Source organism: Cydia amplana, chromosome 7 (assembly GCF_948474715.1).
Source record: "Cydia amplana chromosome 7, ilCydAmpl1.1, whole genome shotgun sequence".
Taxonomy (NCBI): Eukaryota; Metazoa; Arthropoda; class Insecta; order Lepidoptera; family Tortricidae; genus Cydia; species Cydia amplana.
The window spans coordinates 8252825-8279507 of record NC_086075.1 but is presented as its reverse complement, the minus strand read 5'-3'; the positions used below and the strand labels follow the sequence as shown (position 1 = coordinate 8279507).

Below are 26683 nucleotides of genomic sequence, written 5' to 3'. Positions count from 1 at the left end.
GGAAATGCAGAATTCAATAGTGCAGTGAAAAATTAAAACAGATAAATACCAGTGATATCGCTGTACGTAGCAACTCTCTTTATTTCAGAAGCGAGAATAGTAGCTAAATTATTTGGTGTAGGTAACTATAGTCTCAGAATTCAGATTACCACCCTTCACTTTAAGATAATCGTTGTATAAAATTTGGTGGTTTGTTGATAAATTTTTTGAAATTGTTGTAATGGAATTATGGCCAAAGTCAAATATTAAAAATAACACTGATTTAAACTTTCACGATTTTTACACATTATTAAATTGTACAACGGGACTTAATCGCGTATCTAAATTTTCGGAGGTAAATCTTAAAGTAGTTACTTCCCCGAAAATGGATTGCTTGAATGTTCTTGAGTAACTAAATAAGAAAAATCGTGTTACGCTTTTAAAACTTCGGTGAGAGACTTGTGTAAGAAAACGTCACAAAACAAATACTTTTGGTAACTTAGAACCAAGTTCGGAGACGTATCAACACGTTTAATTAATGTGAGTCTAACTTACTTTCCTACATTTCCTTCAAAATGTAGTGGTTGTTTTTACTTAGTTTGGTAAAAAATCGGGACAAATAGAAGGCCGGATGTGAATCTGAAAGAGACTTTGATGATAGACCGCCTATACGGTAAACGCGCCAATGAATGTGTTTGTAGAGTTCGTTTGGAAAGAGAAGATTCGTGATATGTATGCGGCCCAATACATTCCACGACTCTTCTCTTTCCGAACAGACTCTATGTAGTTGAAAATGTAAGTAGTTTGATTGTTACAAAAAGTATGTCTTCAAACACCTTTAATATTTTAAGCTACTTTATCTTAAGTTTACAGTTTCAGTTCAAAAAACTTTCACGCGCTAATGTTCCGTAGGTACCTATGGTATAAAATGTATCTATAGAAGATAGATTTTAGAGTACGCAGATATCTCATTGGTATACATTCGTAAGGTCTAAGTCACCCTACTGAATTTAGTCATCAGTCATAATTTTGCCAATCATTCATTCAAATCTCCCAAATTATTTGCAATTGACGGATTCAGATCTGACAATGATTACGAAGATGAAAACTGTCCGTTTCCTTTTAAACTTTTCACGTCCCAGCTAAGTGAGTCACAAATAAACGACAATAGCGTTCAAAGGGTTAGGGGTATAGTAAAACTTATGAGGGCCATATGCCTTTATTTTCACTTATCTGTAGTTGACCGTGTAACGATACGACCCTCGGCGACCCATTCATTTGTTGGGTTCTATTTAACTACTTTCATGCTGTTAAATATTTCTATTTAAAAATTTAAGTCCACTTGAATTTACCCAACCCAACGAAGAGATGTTTCAGTAAGTACCAGATGAATATCTTGCCCTAAAATAAATGAATAAAATATTTGAACTGCAAACTTATTTCTCGGGTGGTACCTAACCACTACCAGGGAGTAGTTAGTCAACATATTTTTTCATTTTTCGGTCTCCAGTTTTTCAGCTTCAATATTTCGCAGTATTTTACTGAATAGTTAAGTGACAGGTTCGTTTAATTCCAGTCTAAACAATGGACATTAAGTAAAGTTAATACATTACACATCCGCTTGGAAATTAACGAAGAATCTCGTTCAATGCCCTGAATGGGTTGCCTAATTAGCTCGTTGTTAATTTACTTGCTAACATTTCACGAAGTGCTAATTCTACTAGCCTTACGGCTAGCAAACTTCGTTTTGGACTAGAGTAGATAATTATTTCGTTTAGTTTTCCTGCAACGTTCCTTACTTTCTGCTCCGTAAAGAATATTCGCCGTTTCTGCATTTTAAAACTCGTTCGATTATGTAACTTGTAGCATGGTAAAAAGGCACACAATTGAATGTGTTTGCAAATGCAAATGCGTAGAATATGCTTAGCGAGGCAGATTACTAGACTGCAGGGAAGAAAGTGGCAAGAATTACGGATTTCGGGGTTAAGTAGGTATGTCCACGATAAGATACTATACACACATTCATATAATGTAGAGTGTACTGATCTTATCTATTTAATATGAGCCTAATTATTCTAAATACATATATACGAGGAATACCTAGACTCGAATTCGAAACAGGCATTACAAATTCAAATTACATATTTACTGAAATCAGACCAGAGTAGTGTTCTAGAGACAAACCAAAGAAAGTCTGCAGCGCTAGATTAAAAGTAGTTTTTAAAAATCAGTATGCGACAACACCACAGAAAATGGATTAAATAGTCTTGATACTTGTGAAATTTCTACCATATTTACCGTCTATGAAAAAATTAAGCTGTATGCACAGCTTAATTTTTATGGTAAAATAAATTTCATTCCAATAATAGATGTAACTATTAATATGTAGACATATACTAATATTGATAAATAATATTGGGAGAATGTGACATTTGGCTTCATCAAAATTAATAAGCTTTTGTAATATCCGCGACGGCGGTAAATAGGTACAGAGGGCTTACCGCGAACACCGAAGTTCTCAATATGCGAGCATCTTTCTCTTTTACTCCCATTAAGGCGTAATTAGATTGACAGAGAAATTACCCGCAATTTGCGAACTAAAGTTTTCGGAAAAACGAAATAAACCATTAAAACAATAAACATATATTAAAAATTAATTTTAGCTTTAACTAGTAGGTACCCATGCCGTGAGCATAAGCATAGAGGTTGTGGGTTCGAGCTCAAAACCCGGCTAGTACCAATGAGTTTCTCGAAATGTTAGAGGAAGTTCATAAGTATGCCTATACCTATTATAGTTAGGGAGGCGAATAGGGGAATTTTCGGCAATACTCGAGCGTGGCAGTTTAAGATATGAGAGATACCTTAGACCTAATAGAACAACCTTGTAAAGTATTTAGCTCTATATGTAGTGACGCGCGCCTAGGATAGACGATCAGATTAGTAAAAAAAAATGGATAGTCTGAAATACTCGAGCGCGTCAGATTAAGATATTGGGGGTTGATTTTAGTGTTTAAAGACTAAATTTAACTAATCTGACGATAAGTCCTTGACGCCGCCGAGTTATAGGGTCGCGAACTTGTAAAAAAAAAAACTTTAATCCGGCATTCTCGAGCGCGATTTTTTTATTTTTTATTTTGAAGAATATAATCTTAAACTTACTAAAAATACAAAATCTGCCGGTTTCCGCATGACCGGAAGTGTGGAGGAGCCATTTCGTCTTCCTAAGAACGCGTTGCGGCATATAAGTCGCGAACGATACATTTTACAAAAAAAAGTTTAAATAAACAAAAAAGGTAATTTTATTTTACACAAAAAAAGGTCTCTTTACATTTTTGTCCAAATAAAAAGCGCGGCCACGGAATTTTTTGAACCAAAAAACCTTTTTCGGTCAGATTAAGAGAACCCACCAACATTTTTGTCAGATTAAAAAAAATATGCTTTCAGGATACCGAGATAAACCTCCCCTATGAAAATCTGACGCGCTCGAGTATTTCAAAAAAACTTTTTTTTTTGCATTTTCAAAAATTCATCGTAACTTATCGTCACGCCGAAATCGTCAGTTTTTTTAAAGGAAGCTTCCTTGGGGCCTACTTAACACCCCTTCCGAAAATCTGACGCGCTCGAGTAAATTTTTTTTTTTGCATTTTTGACTACTTTATATGCCTACCCCCACCACGCAAACCGGCAGATTAGTATACCGTTGTTATCAGAGGCACTCGGGGCATACGTAGTATGAATATCTGACGCGCTCGAGAATGCCCAAGTAACTGTTTTTTTTAACATTTTTGAAAAACCGTACACGCCAAACCCACCGCTAAAATGGTTTTTGCCATACGAGCTTTTCTTTTCGAAATTATTTTATCTTTCGATTTTGATAGGTCTCGACGGCGCCGTTGAATTACGCCATTTAGCTACCTCGCCTCCCTAACTATTAGGTGTGTTCAATTTGCTGTGAAACCTTAGTCTAAACCAATATTATATTATCTAAGTAGGTACATATGGTGAAGTATTAAGATGTTTCATTCCACTTACCCGTCATCAACTCCAAATTTTGTAAACATTGTCGTTTTTCAGCTTGAATCGCCTCGTGCTGACTTTTTACAAGTGTAAAATTATTCGTCATGCGGAAAAGTAACTCCCGCACGCCTGTTTTGTAAGGTTTCACCATGTTTATTCCGTTCATCACAAAACACAATGAATATTTAAACGATTTTGACAAACACATACCATAGTGCATGACGTTTACTGACTGCTTAAAAAACATTGCCATATGTAGTTTTTTAATTCGATGTCAAATTATTGCGCTGCAGACTTTCTTTGGTTTGTCTCTATCTATTCTGAGTTCAGAGTATGTCTCTTAACTTAGTGTGCCGCTTGGCAAAGGCCTCCTCCAGCTCTCCAGCTCTTTCCATTCAGGTCTGTCGTTGGCCACTCTTCTAGCGTAAGTTATTAAATTGATAATTTATTGCTTACATAACATTAGCTGGGCGTCTTATTCTTGTAATAAAAAATATTTCAGTGTTCTTACCCAAACGAATTTATATCGATTACTAGCTGTGCCCGCGGCTCCGCCCGCGTGGAATTCGGTCTGTGTCAGTAAGCTAATTTATCCCTAATTTCTCTTTCTCTCCCCTGGAGGCGGAACTTGAAGTAAAGTGACAGATGGATACGATTAGCGGACTGAAGTCCAGATCAAATATTTTACAATTAGGTAGGTAGGTACCACTAAACAAAACTACACTCCAAAACCAATAGTTTTTTTCACCCTTATTCCAATATTAGACGTGATTTAAACGACACAGAGTAGTAGGTGTATAACGGACAATACAATACTACTTTTGTATTTTTACATTCTTGACTGTACCTATCCAAATCATGTCCATGGCAAATATCATCCAATTCTGTCCTCCAGTCAAATCATTCTGAGCATGAAAAATTAAGAATTATACACATAGAAATCTATACTTCCTAACAAACTTTCGAATTTAGGTCTAATATTATATTAGTTAGAAGTAAGATTAGAGGAAAGGAGAATATTATAGATATCAAAAACTTGAGGCCGAGTATTTACACTTTATTTACAGTTATGTTTATGTATGCACAACTAAATATCTACATATATGTATGTACCGGGGATTACTTATAACAGTGTAAAAAAATGTTTAATTATAAGTTTTTAATTTAAATTTAAAAAAAATGGCGTAAGTCGTAGTCGCTTGGTAGGGTGCCCAGAATGCCATCTTTGTTAAAGTAGGGCTTAACCCTTAAAATCGTATTAAAAGCGCGAGCGTAGCGAGCGCGAAATTTTTTTGAATGAAAAAAAAATGAGAGATCCTATGTCAGGGACACAGCCGCAATGGTTTACGTGAAACGTTGCTGGATATCTAAATAATGCGAAATCCGAAGGCCGAGCTCCATGTAGGGCCGAAGGTCCGAAGCGTCCAGGCTGTCAGTGCTTAAGCACAGAACAATAGTATAAGTGTCTAAATACGAAGGCCGAGCTTCGTGTAGGGTCGAAGGCCCGAAGCGTCCAGGATGTCAGTGCTTAAGTCGTAGTAGTAGTCGCTCGGTAGGGTGCCCAGAATGCCACCTTTATCAAAGTAGGCATAACCTTAAAAGTGAAAAACGCGAGCGCAGCGAGCGCGAATTTTTTTGATAGAAAAAATTGAGAGAGGCTATGTCAGGGACACAGCCGCAATGGTTGAATTTTGGTGTGGATATCTAATGCGAAAGCCGAAGGCCGAGCTCCGCGTAGGGCCGAAGGCCCGAAGCGTCCTGGATGTCAGTGCTTAATCACAGAACAATGGTATCAGTGTCTAAATGCGAAGGCCGAAGGCCGAGCTCCGCGTAGGGCCGAAGGCCCGAAGCGTCCAGGATGTCAGTGCTTAAGTCGTAGTAGTAGTCGCTCGGTAGGGTGCCCAGAATGCCACCTTTATCAAAGTAGGCTTAACCTTAAAAGTTAAAAACGCGAGCGTTGCGAGCGCGAATTTTTTTTGATAGAAAAAATTGAGAGAGGCTAGTGCCCAGAATGTCACCTTTATCAAATTAGGCTTAACCTTTAAAATCGTATTAAAAACGCGAGCGTAGCGAGCGCGAATTTTTTTTGATAGAAAAAAAATTAGGGGGGCTATGTCTGGTATATAGCCGCAGTGGTTTACGTGAAATTTTGGTGTGGATATCTAATGCGAAAGCCGAAGGCCGAGCTCCATGTAGAGCCGAAGGCCCGAAGCGTCCAGGATGTCAGTGCTTAATCACAGAACAATAGTATAAGTGTCTAAATTCGAAGGCCGAAGGCCGAGCTTCATGTAGGGTCGAAGGCCCGAAGCGTCCAGGATGTCAATGCTTAAGTCGTAGTAGTAGTCGCTCGGTAGGGTGCCCAGAATGCCACCTTTATTAAAGTAGGCTTAACCTTAAAAGTTAAAAACGCGAGCGCAGCGAGCGCGAATTTTTTTGATAGAAAAAATTGAGAGAGGTTATGTCAGGGACTCAGCCGCAATGGTTGAATTTTGGTGTGGATATCTAATGCGAAAGCCGAAGGCCGAGCTCCGCGTAGGGCCGAAGGCCCGAAGCGTCCTGGATGTCAGTGCTTAATCACAGAACAATAGTATAAGTGACTAAGTGCGAAGGCCGAAGGCCGAGCTCCGCGTAGGACGGAAGGCCCGAAGCGTCCAGGCTGTCAGTGCTTAAACACAGAACAATAGTATTAATGTAGGTTAATGTGTGTGCTGGGAGTCCTGGAGCACTCAATGAGTTTAGGAACTCCAGAGGGGTCTGTTGTGACGTTGCCTTCATCCAAGACAGTGTTAATGAATTTAGGTATATACTGCCTGTTCACTTTCGATTTCCGCCAATATCCGCGCATGTGTAGATAAGTATAGACGTACGACTCTCTCCAGTATCCGCTGATGCACCACAGTACTTACCGTCGAGCGCGTCTGTCGTGCGAATCCACTGAGCGGTCAACCGTTCTTCGCACTGCGTGAACGTCTCCGATTCTTCCTCAGATTCCTGAGACCGTGCTACCTTGTAGCCTCAATACGTTGCGAGAATTTCGCGAAAATTTCGTTTTTTTCGGAAAGGTATGGTAACGCGTTTAAAATGCAAGTACCAAATTGTTTGACATTTACAAAGACATAATATTTAAAAACTTTCGCGTTTTGAACACATATTAACTCACATTTATAGAGGGCCTACCTCGAAATTTATTTTATTACCTTTATTTACCGACGTTTCGACACAGGTTTCACTGGTGGTAGTCGCGGCTAACTGATGACCCAACAAAATGTCAAAACAGAGATTTGTGCAACTACCCGACGAAAAGTGTATGAAAAAGTTTGGGGTAGACATCATATTTTCAAACCACCCACTTCACATAATGTTAATTATTGTCAATGGACCCGCGATAGACCCGTCTATAAATGTGATTTAATATGTATTTGCAAAGACGTTTGACATTGACTAAGAAAAATTTTGTTTTTTTTACAAAGTACCTACACAAAAAAAAAGTTTGCACCATTTTCTTAAGTTAGCGCCATAAGATTCAGGTGCAAACATAACTTAATTGAGTGTAGTGGCTACCCCCCCTTTTAGGGGTTGAATTTTTCAAGCCTAAAATAGGGCCAGGGATTTTCTTGACAGATTAGTAAAGTTTGCATCAAAATCCGTTCAGCCGTTCTCACGTGATGCGCGGTCAAATAAACAGATAAACAGACAAACAGATAAACAGACAAACAGATAAACAGACAAAAAATCTAAAAACTGTTGGAACGTGTTCTGTTATCGATTCTAAGTATCCCCAACCAACTTTTTTTCGAATATCTTCCATGTACAGACTTTCGACCCTCTTCTATGTATAGATAAAGCTTATTTGTAGGAGAAAATATTTTTTATCCTACAATTTCAATACTAATAAACTTATACACAGTAAAGTAAAAATAAGCAATAAAACAACGGTTGCACTCCGGGAGTGCCGATAGAAGTGAAAACTCACCTCACTATGTTACCGACGCCCGGTAACACGATACATACGTGCGGAGGTATTCTATTTATTTATTATATATTATTATCATTTTCAAATAAGATCACACTTTTTCATTGACATGTTTATTTACATAATACATGACAATGTCAAATTATAGTAACATAGGTAAAGAGTCTTGAAAAGGAGTCCGCAACATAAATGTCAAATAAACATTTTTCTTTATTGATTTAAATGCCATTTAAATTATGAGTGGCCACCTTACGCCTTAGTGGTCATGTGATCGCCTTACGCTGTCTCGAGTTTATCATTTTTTCCCCACCTCAAAAAGTGCCCAGCGCCGCTAAAGAAGTTTTCACTTCAAAAATCCGGTATCAAAACAAATCGTTTAGTCATAATTGACTGTCAACCTGAATTCTTAGGTACCTTCTGTAGGACCTTGGAAGACCTTAAAATATCAAGCGCATTGGTGATTTGGTGTGATCTAGACATTTTTGTTTTCAGAATTTCTGGCACCAAAAAATATCAGTAATCTTTGACGCGGCACCGACTGTTCGTAATAGATAAGTGGAGTGCTATACGGTACGTTTTAAATGAGTGGCAGTGAAAAGGGTTGGAACAGATAACGCCGGACGGTCGTCGACAGATCGTAAAGCTATCACCGGACCCGTTTATCGCAAATCTTTTGCATATTGAAATGATTTCCATGAAGCTTAGAGATAATGCGAGGAAATGGGGCGTTTGCTTAGCTTGGTTCTGCGGATATTGGAACGGAGTATCTGGGTCACGCAGAATTATAGTCGTCCTTTAACTTGCACTATTGGCAGATTAGTTTAAACTCGGTTGGTTAGCTATACTAAGAATATGAACACCTAGGTATTGTCTTTTCTATTATGTTTTTGCCAAAAAAATCTTATTAAGTACCTATTTAAGTTACTTTTAATCGCAATGTTGTTGTTGTAGACAGACGTTTGAATTATTTTGTTGGATAAATGCGCGTAAAAAGATCGGAGAGCCGAACATCAATGTTTCTATATCTACCTATTGGAGTTACATATATCGACTTTTGTTTGATTTTAATAGTAATGAATGACACGTCCACACTTTATTTGGTTCAAGTTGGTGCAAAGTTAGCTGTGTGACAAAATGTCACTACGTAACACACATTTATCAAATTTACATTTTGTCTCGTCACTAAAAAGAAAATAAAAATACATGTAATAAGTGCCTAATGGAACCCTAAACCAGATGAAGCTCCAGTTATCGATCGAGACTTCTATCAGATGGCCTTTAGTAATTGAGCACTTGAATAACGACTTTTTTTTCTCATTCCGCCACGAGCATTTGATTGAAGTAAGCAATTAATTAGTAAGTATATATATATACTTACTAATAAGAACAGGAAACCAGGAAACGACAGGAGGCAAGTCTGATCTACCAGGCGTATTAGTACGTCATGCTCTCTGGCATTGCGTTTTGTCATTTTTTATTACATGAGGATTTAGTACACAATTGGTACCTAGGTACTTAATATGTACTCACTTTAAAATTGTATATCTATAGTTTGGAAGTACAAGCCAAATTAATTTCAGGTCAGGCCAAAGCAATTCCTACCGAATAGCATACCAGCATAGGTACATGTGTATTTACTTATTCAACGAAAAAGAGGTTGGTAAATTTACTACTCGCGATTTTATTCCCAAATAATTGTAAACTTAGTTTAGTTTAATACCGGGTAGATCCCAGGAAACTTGCAAGCAGGGACAGTCGAAATATTCCTGTTCAGTTTTCATTCACTGTAATTCTAATATTTACCGAAACCGTCCTTCATTAGGAATGTTCGAGTGAAGCGTATGTCGTGCAAATTTACAACCCTTATAAACCGAATGCGTAAACCCATAAGTCACTTAAGTCAGGAATTGAATCCAATGGTAATTGAATGCTGTAAATACTGACGTTATAAGCCAAAAGACATTAACATTTTAGAGATCGATTTCTAATTGCGTACCTATTCTATTCTTAGTCGTACCTTATTGTCTACCTCAATAATTATCTAATTATCTAAGACAATAATTATCTGCGACAATATTGTCTAACAAAACCTCATATCTTATAGAAAACGGCACATAACATCTATTTGATTCTGACCGAAAATGAGCAATTAGTGATTATTAGAGTCTATATCAGGTCGATGAACGAACACTTGTTCAATGTTAGATACTACGTCATTCTTCAGTTTATAGTTCATTTGATACCGATCATAAAACAAGGTTATTGTTCAGGGGAACCTTTATTACTTTTATGAGATGAGTGTACAAAACCGACTTGGTAACAGTATCCAGTGTAGGAATTTCTTTCTCAATGAGCGATTGTCTTTTCTTTTATAAGAACTTACACACATGTCGAATTTTTCGGGTTCTAGAGAGTAATTTTTATACAACATCTCCCTCGCGTTGTCCCGGCATTTTGCCACGGCTCATGGGAGCCTGGAGTCCGCTTGGCAACGAATCCCAATAATTGGCGTGGGCACTAGATTTTACGAAAGCGACTGCCATCTGACCTTCCAACCCAGAGGGTAAACTAGCCGTATTGGGATTAGTCCGGTTTCCTCACGATGTTTTCCTTCACCGAAAAGCGACTGGTAAATATCAAATGATATTTCGTACATAAGTTCCGAAAAACTCATTGGTATGAGCCGGGATTCGAACCCGCGACCTCTGGAGAGCAATTTTTATAATGGTACTAAATCGTTCAATCAGCAAAGTGTCGCGACGTGACGCTATTTTTTAAGATTGTTGATAAAGCTAATAAGCCGATATTTGGCGTGATAGCTTTTGATAACTCAGCTTAAATTCAACGGTAGGTAAGTATATAAACGTCCCATCCCCGTCAAAGTAGACCGTTTTGTGGAATTTCCTTTTGTGCTCAGTTCTCAACATCCGTTTGGAGAAAACAAATAAATCTTAATCCAATAATACCTAGCAACCGAATAACACGTACTTCCTAAAATAAATTTTCTGGAAAATAAAATATTTCAATATTTTCAATCTGCTATTCCAATCTCTCGATACAATATGTAAACAAAGTTATAGTCACTGTGCAGCGGAAAGTATTTATCCGCGAAGGCCGGAGTCCGCAGGCCTAAACCAAAAGGAGCGTCGCCGACCCGGTTGACATGACAAGTATGTCAGTGTAAAAACATCAACAACAACAGCGCAATACTTAATTTCTTGTTTAATTTTACATATTTCTATCGTGTTACTTATTACTACCGACCCCCGTGGCACTGAGTCTTGTGAGTGCGTCAGCCTTGAACGTTGTGCTTCAAGTGTATACCAGTTTCGAAGGGTCACGGCTGATCCTTTGGAGGAATCTACTGCGCTTTTGGGAAACGGTCCAACGAATTAAGACTTTTAAATGTGTTGTAAATAATTCCCTTTCATTTGCTATTTAGTGTTTATCTTTGTATCCATACTTCTTTGTATTTTTATGTAAATTTTCAATGTTTAATCAAAATGCCCCACCTGAGATCCCGCTCCTGGAATGTCCCATCTGCTGCGACCATAAACGGTACAAAGGCCAACGCGGCCTCAATATTCACTGCGTTCGCGCTCATAGCCCCCGAATCGACCCGCAACTGCCCACAGCAACGACTAACAACGTGGCAACCAACAGCAATGCTAATACTGACTCTACTGCTACTAGCCCAATTATATCCCTAGCTCAATTACTAGCCACCCTTAAGAACGAAACAAAATTGACTAAACGTATACCTAAAGGTGCTCGTTCTTCTGTAGCACGAAGTCTGGCGGAGTGCATAGCCAGAGTGGTAGCAGATAACAGCAATGCTTCTTGGGAACGTCTTTTAACATTCGCCTATCAAAATTTACATATTCCACACATCAAATCAAACCGAAGTTTAACATCAATTATCAAAAGTAACGTAACTCACCCCTCCTTTCCCATACCTCATTCTGTTAACAACCCGACAGACCAAACTCCTCGCTTATTATCAACCAACCCAAAGTACAAATGCAAATCGGTAGAAAATAAATTATCCGATGGTAACTTAAAAGGAGCAACTAGATTACTTTTTTCCAGCGATACCTTGGCGACTTGCTCTCCTGCCGTGCTCAATGATCTGCAAGAGAAACACCCCTCCGTTTCAACATCTTCATTGCAACCTAACCCACCGGTCACCTCTTCCCAACCGCTACAAGTATCGAAAACTGCAATCTTACATGCGATACTCTCCTTTCCAACTGGGTCAGCAGGCGGACTAGACGGAATCTCTCCGCAACACCTAAAAGATTTAACTAGCCCGCTTGCAGGAGATGCCGGTGAGACTTTACTGGATGAGCTAACCGCACTCACAAATCTTATGCTTACTGGTAAAGTTTGCCAAGACATCGTCCCCGTACTATATGGGGCTAATCTTGTTGCGCTCATGAAAAAAGATGGCGGAATACGACCAATTGCAGTCGGAAACACATTTCGGCGCCTCACATCAAAAATTTGTTGCCGTGAATTTCATTCCCGTCTAACAAGCAAATTTAAACCTTCCCAGCTGGGCTTTGGACTTAAAGGAGGATGTGAAGCGGCAGTACATGCGACTCGCTCTTTTTTAGACAGCCAAAATTTCGAAATTCTTGTGAAAGTTGATGTTAAAAACGCCTTTAATTCCATAGACCGAGGCATCTTATTGACCCAAATTGAAAATGATTTACCAGAAATTTATAGCTACCTTTGGCAATGTTATGGGACCACTTCAAAGCTCATGTATAAAAATAATGAAATACTTTCTTGTGTAGGATGCCAGCAAGGAGACCCACTAGGGCCCGCAATTTTCAGCCTAGCCATCCACCCCGTCATCACTGAGCTCACATCGGACCTAAATTTCTGGTATTTAGACGACGGCACCATCGGTGGCAGTAAGTCATCTGTGTTGGCTGACCTTAAAACTTTAATTGACCGCTTCTCAGAAATCGGTCTTTCGATCAATTTTAACAAGTGTGAAATGTTCATTTCAGAAGCCATTCCGCCCAATGCCCGATCCTCTATTATCGACGAGATTAACCAGCTCACACCAAATATTTCCATATTATCCCGCGAAACCCTCACACTTTTAGGAGCCCCCATTTTAGACGAATCCATCCCGTTATGCATAAATTCAAAAATAGAAAAATTCTTTAAGTGTTCGAACCTTTTTTATGAAATCAACCCACACATGGCCCTCTACATCTTACGACTATGCCTTTTCTCGCCCAAATTTTTGTACATCCTTCGCTGCGCCCCACTTTGGAAATTCCCCATAATTACTGCAAACATTGACCAAATTTTAAAGGACACCGTTAGTAAAATTCTGAACGTAACTTTCACATCCCCCAGTTGGATCCAAGCTACCCTCCCGATCAAATACGGCGGTCTTGGTATCCGTTTGACGGGCAGTTTAGCTCTCCCGGCCTTTTTGTCGTCTGCCTATAGCACGCTCACCCTCATTGGTGGTATATTACGTACCCCTTCAACCACTAATGTGTCGGTGTCGTGCCTGGCGGACGCTGAATCGGCTTGGAGTGCAGACCATCCCGTCGAACAGGTACCAGAGGAAAAATCTAGCCAAGCAACATGGGACGTCATAAATATAAAAACGCAACACCAACTCCTACTACAAAACTGCCATAACAACCATACCACGCCACGAACGGGCGAGGCTATTAGCCGTTTCCGAAAAGGAGTCAGGACATTGGCTGCACGCGCTTCCATCGCGAAACCTTGGCTCCACTCTAGATCCTTCAGCCCTTCGCATCGCTGTCTGCCTCCGCCTGGGCCTAAAAATATGTGAGCCCCACGCCTGTAGTCGATGCGCTCAACCTGTTGATGCTCTAGGACGGCACGGCTTACATTGCCAAATGAGCGCAGGCCGACTATATAGACACGCCACATTAAACGACCTCATCCGCCGCGCCCTTTGCACCGCCTCTCTACCCGCAACTCTGGAGCCGTCAGGCCTCTCTGCCACAGACGGCAAGAGACCTGACGGCTGCACTCTTGTGCCCTGGAGCCTTGGCCGCCCTTTAGCGTGGGACGCTACCTGCGTCGATACGCTAGCACCGTCCCACGTTGAGGGATCGGCTCGGAAGCCCGGGACTGCCGCGGACCAGGCCCAGACACTAAAGCGCCGCAAATATGCGTTCCTAACGGACCGATACGATTTTGCGGCGCTCGCCATTGAAACACTGGGCCCATGGTCGACCGACACCAAACAGTTAATAAAGGAAGTGTCGGTCAGACTAATAGGTGTCTCGGGCGACCACAGGGCGGGCTCCTTCTTGGCTCAAAGTTTAAGTCTGGCGGTTCAAAGGGGCAACGCCGCCAGCATTCTAGGTTCCATTCCAGAAGCGGGCAGCTTTGGAGAGATATTTTATATTTAGTTTTAGTTGTTATTTTTAGGTTTTATGTAAATATTGTTTCATTTGTACCTTCATGTATTAATTAAATACGGAGTTTACATTCTCACTATTCTCAGCTCCTCATTTCAAGTGTCTGGTATTTCCCCCTATACGACGAGTGGCGCTGATGCTCTCTCATCTTATCTCAATTTTACACTTGGCGCGAGTAAGATATACCTATCGCGCCTACGCTGGAACCAATATCAAATAATCTTTATTTTTAAAATTGGAATGTGCCTTCTGTAATTTGAGCTTGTAATGTAAACTCGGTACTGAAGTATGATTTATTTGTTTTCACCCTAACGCGCTGGCTGGCTTCGGCTAAGGCGACAACCATAGGTTGGAACGAGACACAGCGATTAGACCTTTCGTTCCCACCTATGATTTTCGCCTTAGCCGAAAGCCAGTCGCGCAATGTAGTACACGAAACAGATGGTCGTATAAGGACTGTCGAGAGTGTCGAGTCAAGTGCGCTCAATAGGGTTGTAAAGAGTTAGTGGCCTTAACCCTATACCTACCATAACCAACTTTTCCCTTAATTTTCTTACTGGAAAGAGTGTGGGCACGGTCGAGGGATCTCTATGTTAACGTTTTATTTACCTAAGATTTTATGTAGAGTAGCCGTCTGTAGCCGCACGTATTCCGGTTGACCTAAATCGTTGTTGCAAAAGTGTTGTATTTATTACTTGTAGTGCAGCTGAATTGCGGCAAAAATCGTGTGCTCTGCCTCTAAGCCTGCCTTTCCACTGAGGCAAAGACGAGCAGAGATGAGAGGAATAAACATTTAGCATCCATATCTCTTCTCCGCTCCGCTGGATAACAACCCATGCTATTGGTTGATTCGTCTCATTTCCGCTCGTCTCCGTCTCAATGGAAAGGCAGCCTAAGGAACCTACGTACATAGCCTCTTTTAGAAGTGCATCGTTGCAAAATGCGATATGTCAGTCACAGAGAAGCGCTTGTTATTACTAATTACTCTAATTAGGTATATTGTTGCTGTTAGGGTCACTCGGTTACTTATTTTATCGAAACACGTGGCCGGAAACATTAAACTTTTGCCGATTTCTGAATATTCGTCCTAATAACTTCGACTGAAACTTCGTCCGTAACTCAAAGTTTAATGTTACTATCTATTCGGATAGTAACACGAGGTACGTGATCTACAGTGTCTGTTTATTTACTCCATAATCTTAGTGAAGGTAATAAAAAATTAAATAAAACAGAGACGCCAACCCGTTCAAAATAAAACTCAGGGCCGAGGCATCAATCATAATTATTATAATTTAGACTGTTTAATAGACCGTTAACTCTAACACTGGATAACCTATATGACAGCGGAAGCTACACAGACAGTCATTTATTAGATTTTATTTTAATTATAGGCAAATTCAATTTGGCATGTGCAATACTCGTCATCATATGTAGGTAATGGTGAGATAAGTACTTTGTCTTCGTAGTTTTTGCTGCTAAATACTTGCCATACACCCAAAAGTCAAAACATTCCAATTTTCATATCATGTAATTTCAAAAGTAATGTCATTCTGGACAGTTCGAAGAAATTGGAACCACCCGGTCCAAATTTCATCGAAGTTAAAATCATCTAAGTCTCAACCGCTTAATAAGTATCTGCGGTGTCGCCTGTCGGTCACTAAATAACTACCTACTGTGATTTTATTCAGAATTCTTGATTACATATTTTAGGGCCGCTACCGAAAATTTGAACCCTCCAGTATCTATTGCAATACAGGGATACCAGAAACGGTTCATGGCGATATATTATGCATCTTACAACCCCTTGGCGACCATGAAGATGGTACATACCAAGGTTACCATACTTTATTCCGTTTTAGAGATTGGTTAACATTTTAGTAGGATTTTTTGACAACATAACTTGGACGTAAATTTAAACTATTCAAAGTGTTTTTAGCTTCATATATTAAATTCATACGTTTCCTATTTAACCAACTATACCCATCTATCTTTACCCTCAAAGATGAATAAACCCGCCAAAGTGCTAACACGACGGAACTAATTGTTTGTGTTCCCCTTTAAGTTAATAAACGGCCCCGAACCAAGTTTGGGAAAGGTTCTACCTTCTACACATCCTGCAAATGACGGCCAGAGTATGGTTACATGTAGGTACAGTCACGCTCCGTGATTGTTACGCCATTTAGGGTTCCAGCTAAATTGGACATTCGATAGCGTAAGTATGGAACCACGAATTTACTTAGGACCCTAAATGGCGTGTGCCCTAAACTCCCGTGTGGTCACCGTACAACACGAATTACTTCCTTTCAGCGTGAAATATTATCGACTTTAAAGACATCCAATTCACAAAAAGTTATCGATTCGATAATAGAGTTAGTCTATTGCGATTAAGACTGAGTTAACTGTAAAGTAGGTACTAGAGGCGAAAACTAAAATATGTTTTACTTGAAATGGACTGCTATTGAAAAAACTGATCGGCTTCTAAGTAAGAATATAATCAAATTAATAATAACTACATAACTCTACAAAACCCTTAAAACTAAAGTGTATCTAGGCAGCTTTAGGTATTAGATATCTACTGATAAAATACCGAAACATAATCATCTTATCCCCCGTCAACAGACGTACACGTCTATAAAGTCTACGGTTTTTACAAATTGTTTTTCTAATAAGAATTGTATTTTATCAAGATAAATAGGCGCATAACACGCACTGACTTTAAATTAAATTAAATTTAACGTAAATTATTATTTGTTGCTAAAGAACGAAATAACTAATGAAGCACCTGGTTCCTACTAAGTATTGTTCAAACCACAATAATACATTACTGAAATAAAAGCCGGCCGGACCACAAAAACTGAACTTAAGTGCACAACAGCAGCTTACAACGCAGTGAACAACGCATATTAAACCAATTAAACCAATCAACCCTTACCTGAATGCACTATCTATCACACAGTCCAAAACGTCAACACAGCACTGAGTCACGACACTATTCAGTTATAATTACACCGTACTAAACGCACATGAAATCGGAACATCTTACATCCGTGCCTGGACTCTGGAGCCGGCGGCTGTACCAATCTGTTGTCTTCCAATACATAAACAAACGCAGAGCGGACTGAAGCTAGCAGCGTTTGAGGGGCTACCACGAATTCTGCTATCGAGATACTGTGTTTGAAGATAGCTACTGAGGGCCGAATTATCGTACAAAAGTGAGTACGATCATTATATTATTATTATATTATTATTTTGTTGTTAGTTAGTTGTAAGTGTATGGACTCAAGGTCTGAAATAAATGATTTTTTTTTATAAGGCTGGCAACTCGTTTGGTCATATGTATTTGCCCAAATATTCAATGTCCATAAATAAAACAACTAAAGTGTTTTATTACCTACTAAAATTATTTGTAGATTGTTATTTAACTGAAATGTATAGTTCTAAAAACACTGTAACTGTAGAATTCGCACGGATGATTTTTTTTCGGGTAACGTTCTCAAAGCCACAAATATTTTCGATTGATTGTTTCCGTCTATAAGATTTAATATGCCTAATTGCCTATGCAGTTTTAGCGACACCGATACTCAACCGGGACATTGGGTAGGCCCCAGATTAGCGCTACAGTGACGTCGCTTCCGCGTCTGCGCGATGCGCGTTGGGGTCGCCCGACGCTTCGCAATTTACGATACGCCAATTTATACCATCCGCCCCTTTAATAAAGTCTACGCAATGTTTGACTCGCCGCATGGTCACCCTATATTTCAGCGCAAGAGATAAAACCAAATAATAAATCAACTTTATAACGTCACGTTTAGGTTGAAACTCGCTTGGGGATCGTGAAAAAAATGCTGCACCCGCATTTCGTAGGTGTATATCACGTGCGTTTAAAGAGGGGCCAGATGATTGCAGTGCAGAGCTTCAACTAGCCCCTAAAAGTTTCGGATTGCTAACTAAATAAAACCGTGTGTGCTCATGATATATTGCATTCCCCGTTCCATATGGTTGGCTTTAAAATAAATCGTACAAAGCTAGAAAGTTCCAATTGCATTCCCATGTGTTTTGCCGGTTTGCGGAATTATATTTGTTTCAAGGAAATTGTACCTTGTAGTTAACCTACATTATGCTATGAATGAATGCTAATTTATTCATTTGTGAAACGTTTAGGCCTTAATTTGGTTCTTTAGATAAAATTCGTAAATGTATAAGCAAAAGACAAAACATTACTCAGAAATGTTTTAAAATGTCTGGACGTAGGTATCAGCGTATTTCATTCATAATTTAATCTAATTTTATTTTCATTGTGGCATGCTCTAATAGATTTAATTTTCTGCTAACAGTAGTTTAGTTATATTATCCGGCTTCCACAATATGAACTAGTTTCATTCGTTTCGTTGAATGAAACGATTTCACAAAATAGCTAGTTCCCTTTCCATTAAAACCATGGCCTTCAAAAAATTCTATTACCTATCTGGTCATCTGTCCAATTAGAATTGAATACTTTTAATGGGTACGTTATAATACTCGTATTTATACGAAGCCCAATTCTTATGATAATGATTTTTTTTTTGTTTTTTATCTACAATATGATTAGGTATGGATTAAGACTGGATGGGATAAAATAATCTTAAAATTATAGTTTTAAAACATATTTATACGTATAAGGTTTAAGACGTAACTGGGCGAATCCACTTTTTGAGCGACACAAATGGGTCCAAACTATTCGTAGTCCACAACTTTTAACTTCGTTGTAAAATTTTACCCCCCAACTGTTAAGCCTAATAAACAAACTACCCATGTACCTACTTATATTAGAAAACCGAATTCTTGGCCAGAGACATTTTGAGTAACGCAAGAGACACTCAAAACTGTCGGTCAAAAAGTTGATTCGCTCAGCTAAAAGTTACTAGGTACTTAAACAACTTTAGGCTTGTTTCTAAAATTCATTCTTTAAAAAGTGCAGTATTGCAAGATTCCTGCATTTATCTGGATATGCAATTTTTTAAGCTAAGGATCAGAAATCAATTATAACAATCAGAAAAAAACTGAATTTCATTGAAAGTGATTTTTAATCGGTAGATACAATGCATATATGAATATAAATAACACAGACCAACCCCTTTTCTGTGATAAATAAGCACTCACAAATCCATTAGGCGTGCATAAAAAATTGCGCGTGAATTTTAACATACATGGCAGTTTCACCAACAGCGCTCTTTGGTCGCCGATTTCTAAAAAGTCTTACAATAAAATTATAATAAATAATATACAAAATATACAGTCGGCCTAGAAAGTACTCGAATCATTCACAACCCGGGAAGGTTGGTTTAGGAATGAATATATTTATTTTTCACATCATCTATTCGGAAAAGTGATTTTTCTTCCCTGCTAGGAGGAATCAAAGTGACACTTTTCTGTTCTTGGACATTCTATTGCCAGTACCTATAAAATATTATACCACAATAAAATATAAAAACAGTATTCAAATTTCTACTTTGCGACAGACTTTCTGACCTTCCTATTGAATTCGCATAATTCCTAGGTATGGTTAACCTATTAATTGTACTTTTGTAAGATAATGGTTGTTTGTACAAAATCTAACCAGACACAAATTCCCTTATAAATTACCATTAGAATTCTGCAATTTTGTAGAAACCACTGATGATTTCAACCACAATCGTCATACACACTTCCAAACTATCTAAATCAGCACCACCAACCGAGCCTTATTTTCTTAAGGTAAGAAATACCATACAAATACAACATACAAATGAAAAATCCAAAGCCACTGAAATGCAGGAAATAGAGTTGATTTTGATTTGGTTTGAAATCTCAACTAAATTGATAATAAATTAAATTTTATCGAACTAAATAAGTACCTGTAGCTAAGACCGTGAGCCTTAGGTTATCACAGACAAACAAATCATAGCGTTAGTTTAACGTTATAAACGGAATTTTCTAAACTAAAGGTACAGTTTAGAAAATTGAAGAGGTAGTGTTTATCGCGAATGAATAAATTTTAACAATTGTAGCAATCATATTAAGCAAAATCATGGTCTTATCACCTTCCATTGTGCAAATACGGAATTACGGATTAATACATGCATATAACACCCGCTCAATAAAATTACATAATTATAATATACCTAAGCTTAAAGCCTACTTATATATTCAAAACGTTTCTTCTCATAAACGAATCTAGCTTAGAAGATATAGGCGCTTATTTGGGCTCTTGCAGACGAGCGACAGCACGCCAGCGACCGCCCGCGACAGCAATCGGCGACCGTCGGCGACCGTCGCCGATGATCGCCGATTAAAAATAGAGCATGGATACGCCGCGGCGTATCGGCGACAGTCGGCGACTGTCGGCGACCGTCGCGGGTAGACATGGGCGAAATGTGTCAGTAGAGGGAAAAGATTGATATATATCTTTTTATCATTGGGACATGTATCACTCTTTTATATCTCTACCTATATCCGTGTGTAACAGTCGTCCCGCTCGCAACATCGGCACTTGTTGACTTTGAGTCATGAGAGAGAGAGTAATTATTATAACGTGGCGACATTGTTTCTTTCCTAATAAAATACCTTATTGCAGTTTGTTTACATTTTGTTAAATACTTACCTAAAGAAATACACTCTAATCCTATCGAAATGAACGATGTCAAAGCGAACGTCAATTTTGTTGAATTCTGGAAATTGCAAACGCGTTTTTGTAGATCCTTAAACTTATCAAAATATGACCTAAATTAGTTTGCATAGTTCAAATCTAACTTTTTAGAAACAAAACATTAGTTATTCTGTGACAAAACGCAGCCAGTATAATAACAACGAAAATAATCATGCTAGGTCCAATCAACTTTAAGCTTTAAAACTTTATGCAATAGAACTCATTAACCGAATTAACTCATCTTTGCAATTTGCATTGCATCCATATAATTATATCCATTGTAAATAAGAAGATGTTTTTATTAAAAGTTATCTTTATTTAATCAACACTGTCTACATACATCAAGCCATCATGACAATGTCTGGTGTTGCCATAGTCTACTTATAATATCCCTCTTACATCCCCTTTCTTTTCAAGCAGCTACAACCATGACATGTCTGTCTACTAGCAAGTAGACTTTTTACAATAATAGCTAAATAATTAAAACACATATAAAAGCATAAACTATCAAATTCAATCAGTTTGATAATCACAGAGATAGCTAGGTTTCTTAATCAGTCGGCCTGCTCTAGTTCTTATAGCAGAATTGTTATTTTCATTAGCAATACTTTGACCATTCTCATTTTGTTCTGTGTAGTTCTGAACATCAACAATATTCTTACTTTGTTCTGAAACATAGCTATCATCTGTCATATCAGCAATACTATTTCTTCTATACCCTTCAAATACTGTCAACGGTTCCTCCTCATCGCTATACAATATTGGGCTATCTCTTACAGTTTTCATTTCTCTCTGATTTTTACAATTTATTAAGTACCTTCTATTCCTAAACAAGTTCTGTCCAGTTTCTGTTTTAATTTGAAAAGAGTTGGGTCTGCTATCTTTTCTCACTACTTCAGCATAGCTGTTAGGTTTATTATTATTAAGTAATACAACTTTTTGACCCTCATCTAGCTTTGCCAAGTTTTTTGATCCTCTATCATAGTACTGTTTTTGTTTCCATGCATTGTCATACAATATTTTTTGCACATTACAATTTTCTTTACTAGGTTTCTGAATACTAGGCAACAAACCCTTAATTTTCCTGCCCATTAACAATTCTGAAGGCGTATTATAATTAAATTCCTTTGAAATTGGTGTGTTCCTATATTCTAACAGGCTTAAGTATCTATCTTTTTGTTCATAATCAGCTTTTTTAAAAAGATTCTTAGTTATTTGAATATATCTCTCCGCTAATCCATTAGACTGGGCATAGGTAGGACTGCTTGTTTTGTGTACAAAACCCCAACTAGTAACAAATTCTTTAAATTTGATACTAGTATAGTTAGTCGCCCCATCACTATACAAATATTCAGGGATCCCAAATCTACTAAAGATAGCTTTCAATGCATCTATTGTAGTTTCTGGTCGTAAATCTTTCAATTCTGACACTTCAAAGTATTTGCTATAGTAATCCACTACAATTATAAAGTTTTTTCCTTTATAGTGAAATACATCTGTACCCAAGTGCCACCATGGCTTATTTGGCATTTCCCTAATTTGCATAGGTTCTTTTATATTATTTTTCTTAAACCTATCACATGTACTACAATTCAAAACTTTATTTTCAATGTCTCTTGACATGAACGGCCAAAACATGCATGATCTAGCCCTAGCCTTACACTTATCTAATCCCATGTGATTGTAATGAATACGCTCTAACATGTCTGATCTTAAGGTTTGTGGAACAATAATACAGTTATTCTTGAAAATCAGTTCATCACACACATACAGTTCTCCACTAAATGTAAAGTATGGTCTCAAACTATTAGGAATATCTTTAATACTTGGCCATCCATTCAAAATGTAATATTTTATTTGTTGTAAATCTGTGTCTTTATTTGTCTCATCCTTAAAAATTTGTAATTTCCTATCTGTTACTGGTAAAGAACTCACAACCATCCTAACTTGAGCCTCAATTTCCTGTTCTAGAAGATTATCATTTGTTTTTAAATTATGTCTAGATAATGCATCAGCTATCAAAAGGTCTTTTCCAGGTTTGTATTTCACAATTATGTCATATTTCTGCAAGTGTAAACGCATGCGCTGTAATCTTAATGGTATATCACATATGGGTTTCTTAAAAATTGACTCTAAGGGTCTGTGGTCAGTCTCAACTTCAATTTGTTTACCATAAATATATTGATGATAGCGAGAACATCCAAATAAAATGGCTAAGAGTTCTTTTTCAATTTGAGCATATAATTTTTGAGTGCTGGTCATGGATTTGGAGGCATAAGCTACCGGTAAGTCATTTTGTAATAATACCGCTCCAAGAGCGTCTTTTGAAGCATCTACTGACAATTTCACTGGTCTACTGACATCATAATATTGCAGCACAGGGTCTGAAACTAATATTTTTTTAAGTTCACAAAAGGAATCATCATGTTCTTTTGACCACAACCATTCTACATCTTTTTTTATTAAATTTCTTAGAGGACTACAAACTTGTGATAAAGATGGTATAAACTTGGCCACATATGTGATCATTCCTAACAAGCGCTGCAATTCTTTTACATTTTGTGGCTTTTCCATTTTAATTATAGAGTCTATTTTTGTAGGATCAGGCTTTATACCATCTTTAGTCAGTAGGTGTCCTAGATATTCTATTTCTGACTTTCCAAATACACACTTAGTTGAATTAAACTTTACCCCATTTTCTTTTGCCATTTGTAATACTTTTAATAAACGTTCATCATGTTCTGCTTGATCTTTACCATATACTACTAGGTCGTCAACAAACACTTCACATCCATTTATATTTTGAAAAATTTCTTTATATCTACGATGAAAAACTTCTGGTGCAGAACAAAGCCCATATGGTAGACGTTTAAAATAATATCTACCAAAAGGTGTAGAGAACGTGCACAGTTTAGCACTATCCTCATGAAGTTTAATTTGAAAGAATGCTGTAGATGCATCCAGTTTACTAAATACTTTAGCACCTGCCATTCTACTAGACACTTCTTCAAAGGTAGGTAATTTGAAATGTTCCCTCATAATACAGTTATTTAAATTTCCTGGATCTAAACAAACTCTAATTTTCCCATTCGGTTTTTTTACAATAACTATATTGCTAACAAACTCAGTCGGCTCTGTTATTTTTGAAATAACTTGAAGTTTTTCCATTTTATCTAATTCCCTTTTCAAGCTCTCGTGTAATGATATTGGTACTTTCCTACAAGATTCCACTTTGCCCTGAGCATTTTCTTTTAACTTGATTTTATAGTCTGAACCACTTAAAGTGCCTATAATTTTGTCATCAAACAGTTCTTTATAATTTTCTGTGAGATTATTACAGTCATTTTTTATACAATTTAGATATTTTCTTTCCATTAGTTCTTCCTTGAATATTGATTTACGACCTAACACTGGTAGAATCGGGCGAACTGAGTCGATAACATAGAATTTCAATTGTACTTGTCTATTATTTATAAAATTTCCAGTTAATTTAATTTTACCGACGCAGTTCAGCTCTGTTCCTTCATAATTATACAAGTTATTTGCATTTTTTTTCACTTTATTTTCTAATCCGAGTTTCTTAACATACCTTAATGGAAGCACGTTGCAGTCCGCACCAGTATCCAATTTAAAGTCTATAATGTGACCATGTATTTGAATGGCCTCATAGTCTTCTTTCCTTTGAATCGAATTAATTTGCACCATACCTAACACAATATCACTTTCATCCGATGACAGATCTACTACATTCACATTCTTGACATTTCTACACATTTTTCCGTAATGCCCGAATTTGTTACACTTTTTGCAAACCTGATTAAACGCTGGACACTTGAAACCATGTACAAAGCCGCATCTGTGACATGGAGGTCTGGTAGTAGACTGTGACCGCTGATATCCACTTGTACCTGCTTCCTCAGATTGATCTCTCATATTTCTTGATCCATAATTTCTTCTCTCTGGTTGTTTTCTTTGATCAGTATTTTCTTTAGATCTATAACTATAGCCTTTGTCCTTCTTTACTACACTTACTGCTTGTTCTTCAACATCAAAGTCCTTAATTTGTTTTTCTGTATAATCATATGTTTTGCAAATTTTTATGCATTTTGGCAAATCCAGGTCAGATTCTTTGAGTAGACGTTCCACAACATTTTTCTTTTTAATTCCTCTAATTATCTGATCTTTTATTAAACTGTCCCTAAGTGTTCCAAAATTACAGTCTGCACTTAGGGTCCTCAATGTGTTGACATACTCGTCCAAAGTCTCCCCTTCTTGTATTTTACGTCTAAAGAAGACATTTCTGTTGATACTTTCATTGCTTAGTGGCAAGAAATATTTTGAGAACTGCTCAACGAGCTCTTCATAGGTCTTAATTTTTTCATTGTCAAAATTATTGTAAATTTCTATACATTCTTCACCAATGCAATGAAGAAATAAAGCAATCTTGCTTTCTTCATCTAATCGTTGTTTTGCCCCCGTGGCAGTATAATAGAGTTTAAATCTTTGTAGCCATTTTTTATAATTTTCCGATGGATCTCCTTGTAGGGATAATGGCGGCGGTTGTTTTAGAGTTTCCATTTTATAAGTTCACATCACTAACCACTGCGCCCATTTACTTCTCCTAATACTGTTCACGTTCGTTCACTTTAGATTCGACTGCGCCATGTAAATAAGAAGATGTTTTTATTAAAAGTTATCTTTATTTAATCAACACTGTCTACATACATCAAGCCATCATGACAATGTCTGGTGTTGCCATAGTCTACTTATAATATCCCTCTTACATCCATATCTACAGTATCTACCATGTATCTACTTCTCGTTCTCGCGGAATAGCGAATGACGCGTCCGAATCCGTCCGAACGACCGCTGTCGCTCATTCGTGTTACTTCGGTCGAAGCGCGACCGAGACTTCGCTTATCGCTTTCATAAATCGTTGCCGAGGGAGTGAGAGGTACGGATATACTGATACATTCGGATTATATGGCGAGAAAGATATATATCTTTTTTATCTATCACTCCGGAGTTACCCATGTCTAGTCGCGGGCGGTCGCCAGCCGCAGCTGGCGACGGTCGCCGGTTGCTGTCGCTCGTCTGTAAGAGTCCTAACATTCATACAAAATACATATTATGTCAATATCCAATGGTACGTTCATAAAATTTTATAATTTTATTGTAGAAATACTTGAGATCAGTCAAAATACTGTAAAATAAAGATTTTGTCCGTAGATACAGTGACAAAATCTTCATAAAATGTTACTCAAATAACTAGGATAGGATAAGTCGCACTTTAAAGTACAAGTTAAAATGAAAATAGGGTTTAACCCATGTTGTACAATTAGTAGGTACTTACTTGTAGGTATGTGTTATCGTTCACCTAGACTCTTCTGCTCATAACTATACTTTTATTCATATACATATTACAATAGTAACATCCTTTAGAAAACGTACTACACTCACTTTCCTTGATATGGGTATTGATAAGTGCACACTTACATTTATTTTTCATTTAACCTCAATTCATAAGTTTTTAACCTTGTCAAAGTTAGAATACTGATGAAATATATCGAATAAGTAATACAAAAAAAATGTTGACTTACAAATAATTATTATCTTAGATTC

At 37.7% G+C, this 26683-nt stretch overlaps 2 protein-coding genes across 2 annotated transcripts; one reads left to right on the top strand and one right to left on the bottom strand.

Moving 5' to 3' along the window:
* The first annotated feature begins 11378 nt into the window (after window positions 1-11378).
* Window positions 11379-13799, top strand: LOC134649757 (uncharacterized). The gene is made up of 2 exons (XM_063504588.1): window positions 11379-12297; window positions 12769-13799. Exons 1-2 carry the CDS (start codon window positions 11460-11462, stop codon window positions 13797-13799), a joined length of 1869 nt encoding a protein of 622 aa, XP_063360658.1. The 5' UTR covers window positions 11379-11459.
* Window positions 13800-21574: 7775 nt separating this feature from the next.
* On the bottom strand, window positions 21575-25639 carry LOC134649756 (uncharacterized protein K02A2.6-like). The gene has a single exon (XM_063504587.1). It carries the CDS (start codon window positions 25637-25639, stop codon window positions 21575-21577), a length of 4065 nt encoding a protein of 1354 aa, XP_063360657.1.
* Between the last annotated feature and the right edge of the window lie 1044 nt (window positions 25640-26683).

Bases quoted from the DNA above. Each gene is read 5' to 3' on its own strand.
- LOC134649757 (XM_063504588.1), top strand. From the start codon at position 11,460: ATGTTTAATCAAAATGCCCCACCTGAGATCCCGCTCCTGGAATGTCCC. The intron at 12,298-12,768 runs GTGAGACTTTAC...TTTCTTGTGTAG, and splicing joins CCCGCTTGCAGGAGATGCCG to GATGCCAGCAAGGAGACCCA.
- LOC134649756 (XM_063504587.1), bottom strand. From the start codon at position 25,639: ATGGAAACTCTAAAACAACCGCCGCCATTATCCCTACAAGGAGATCCA.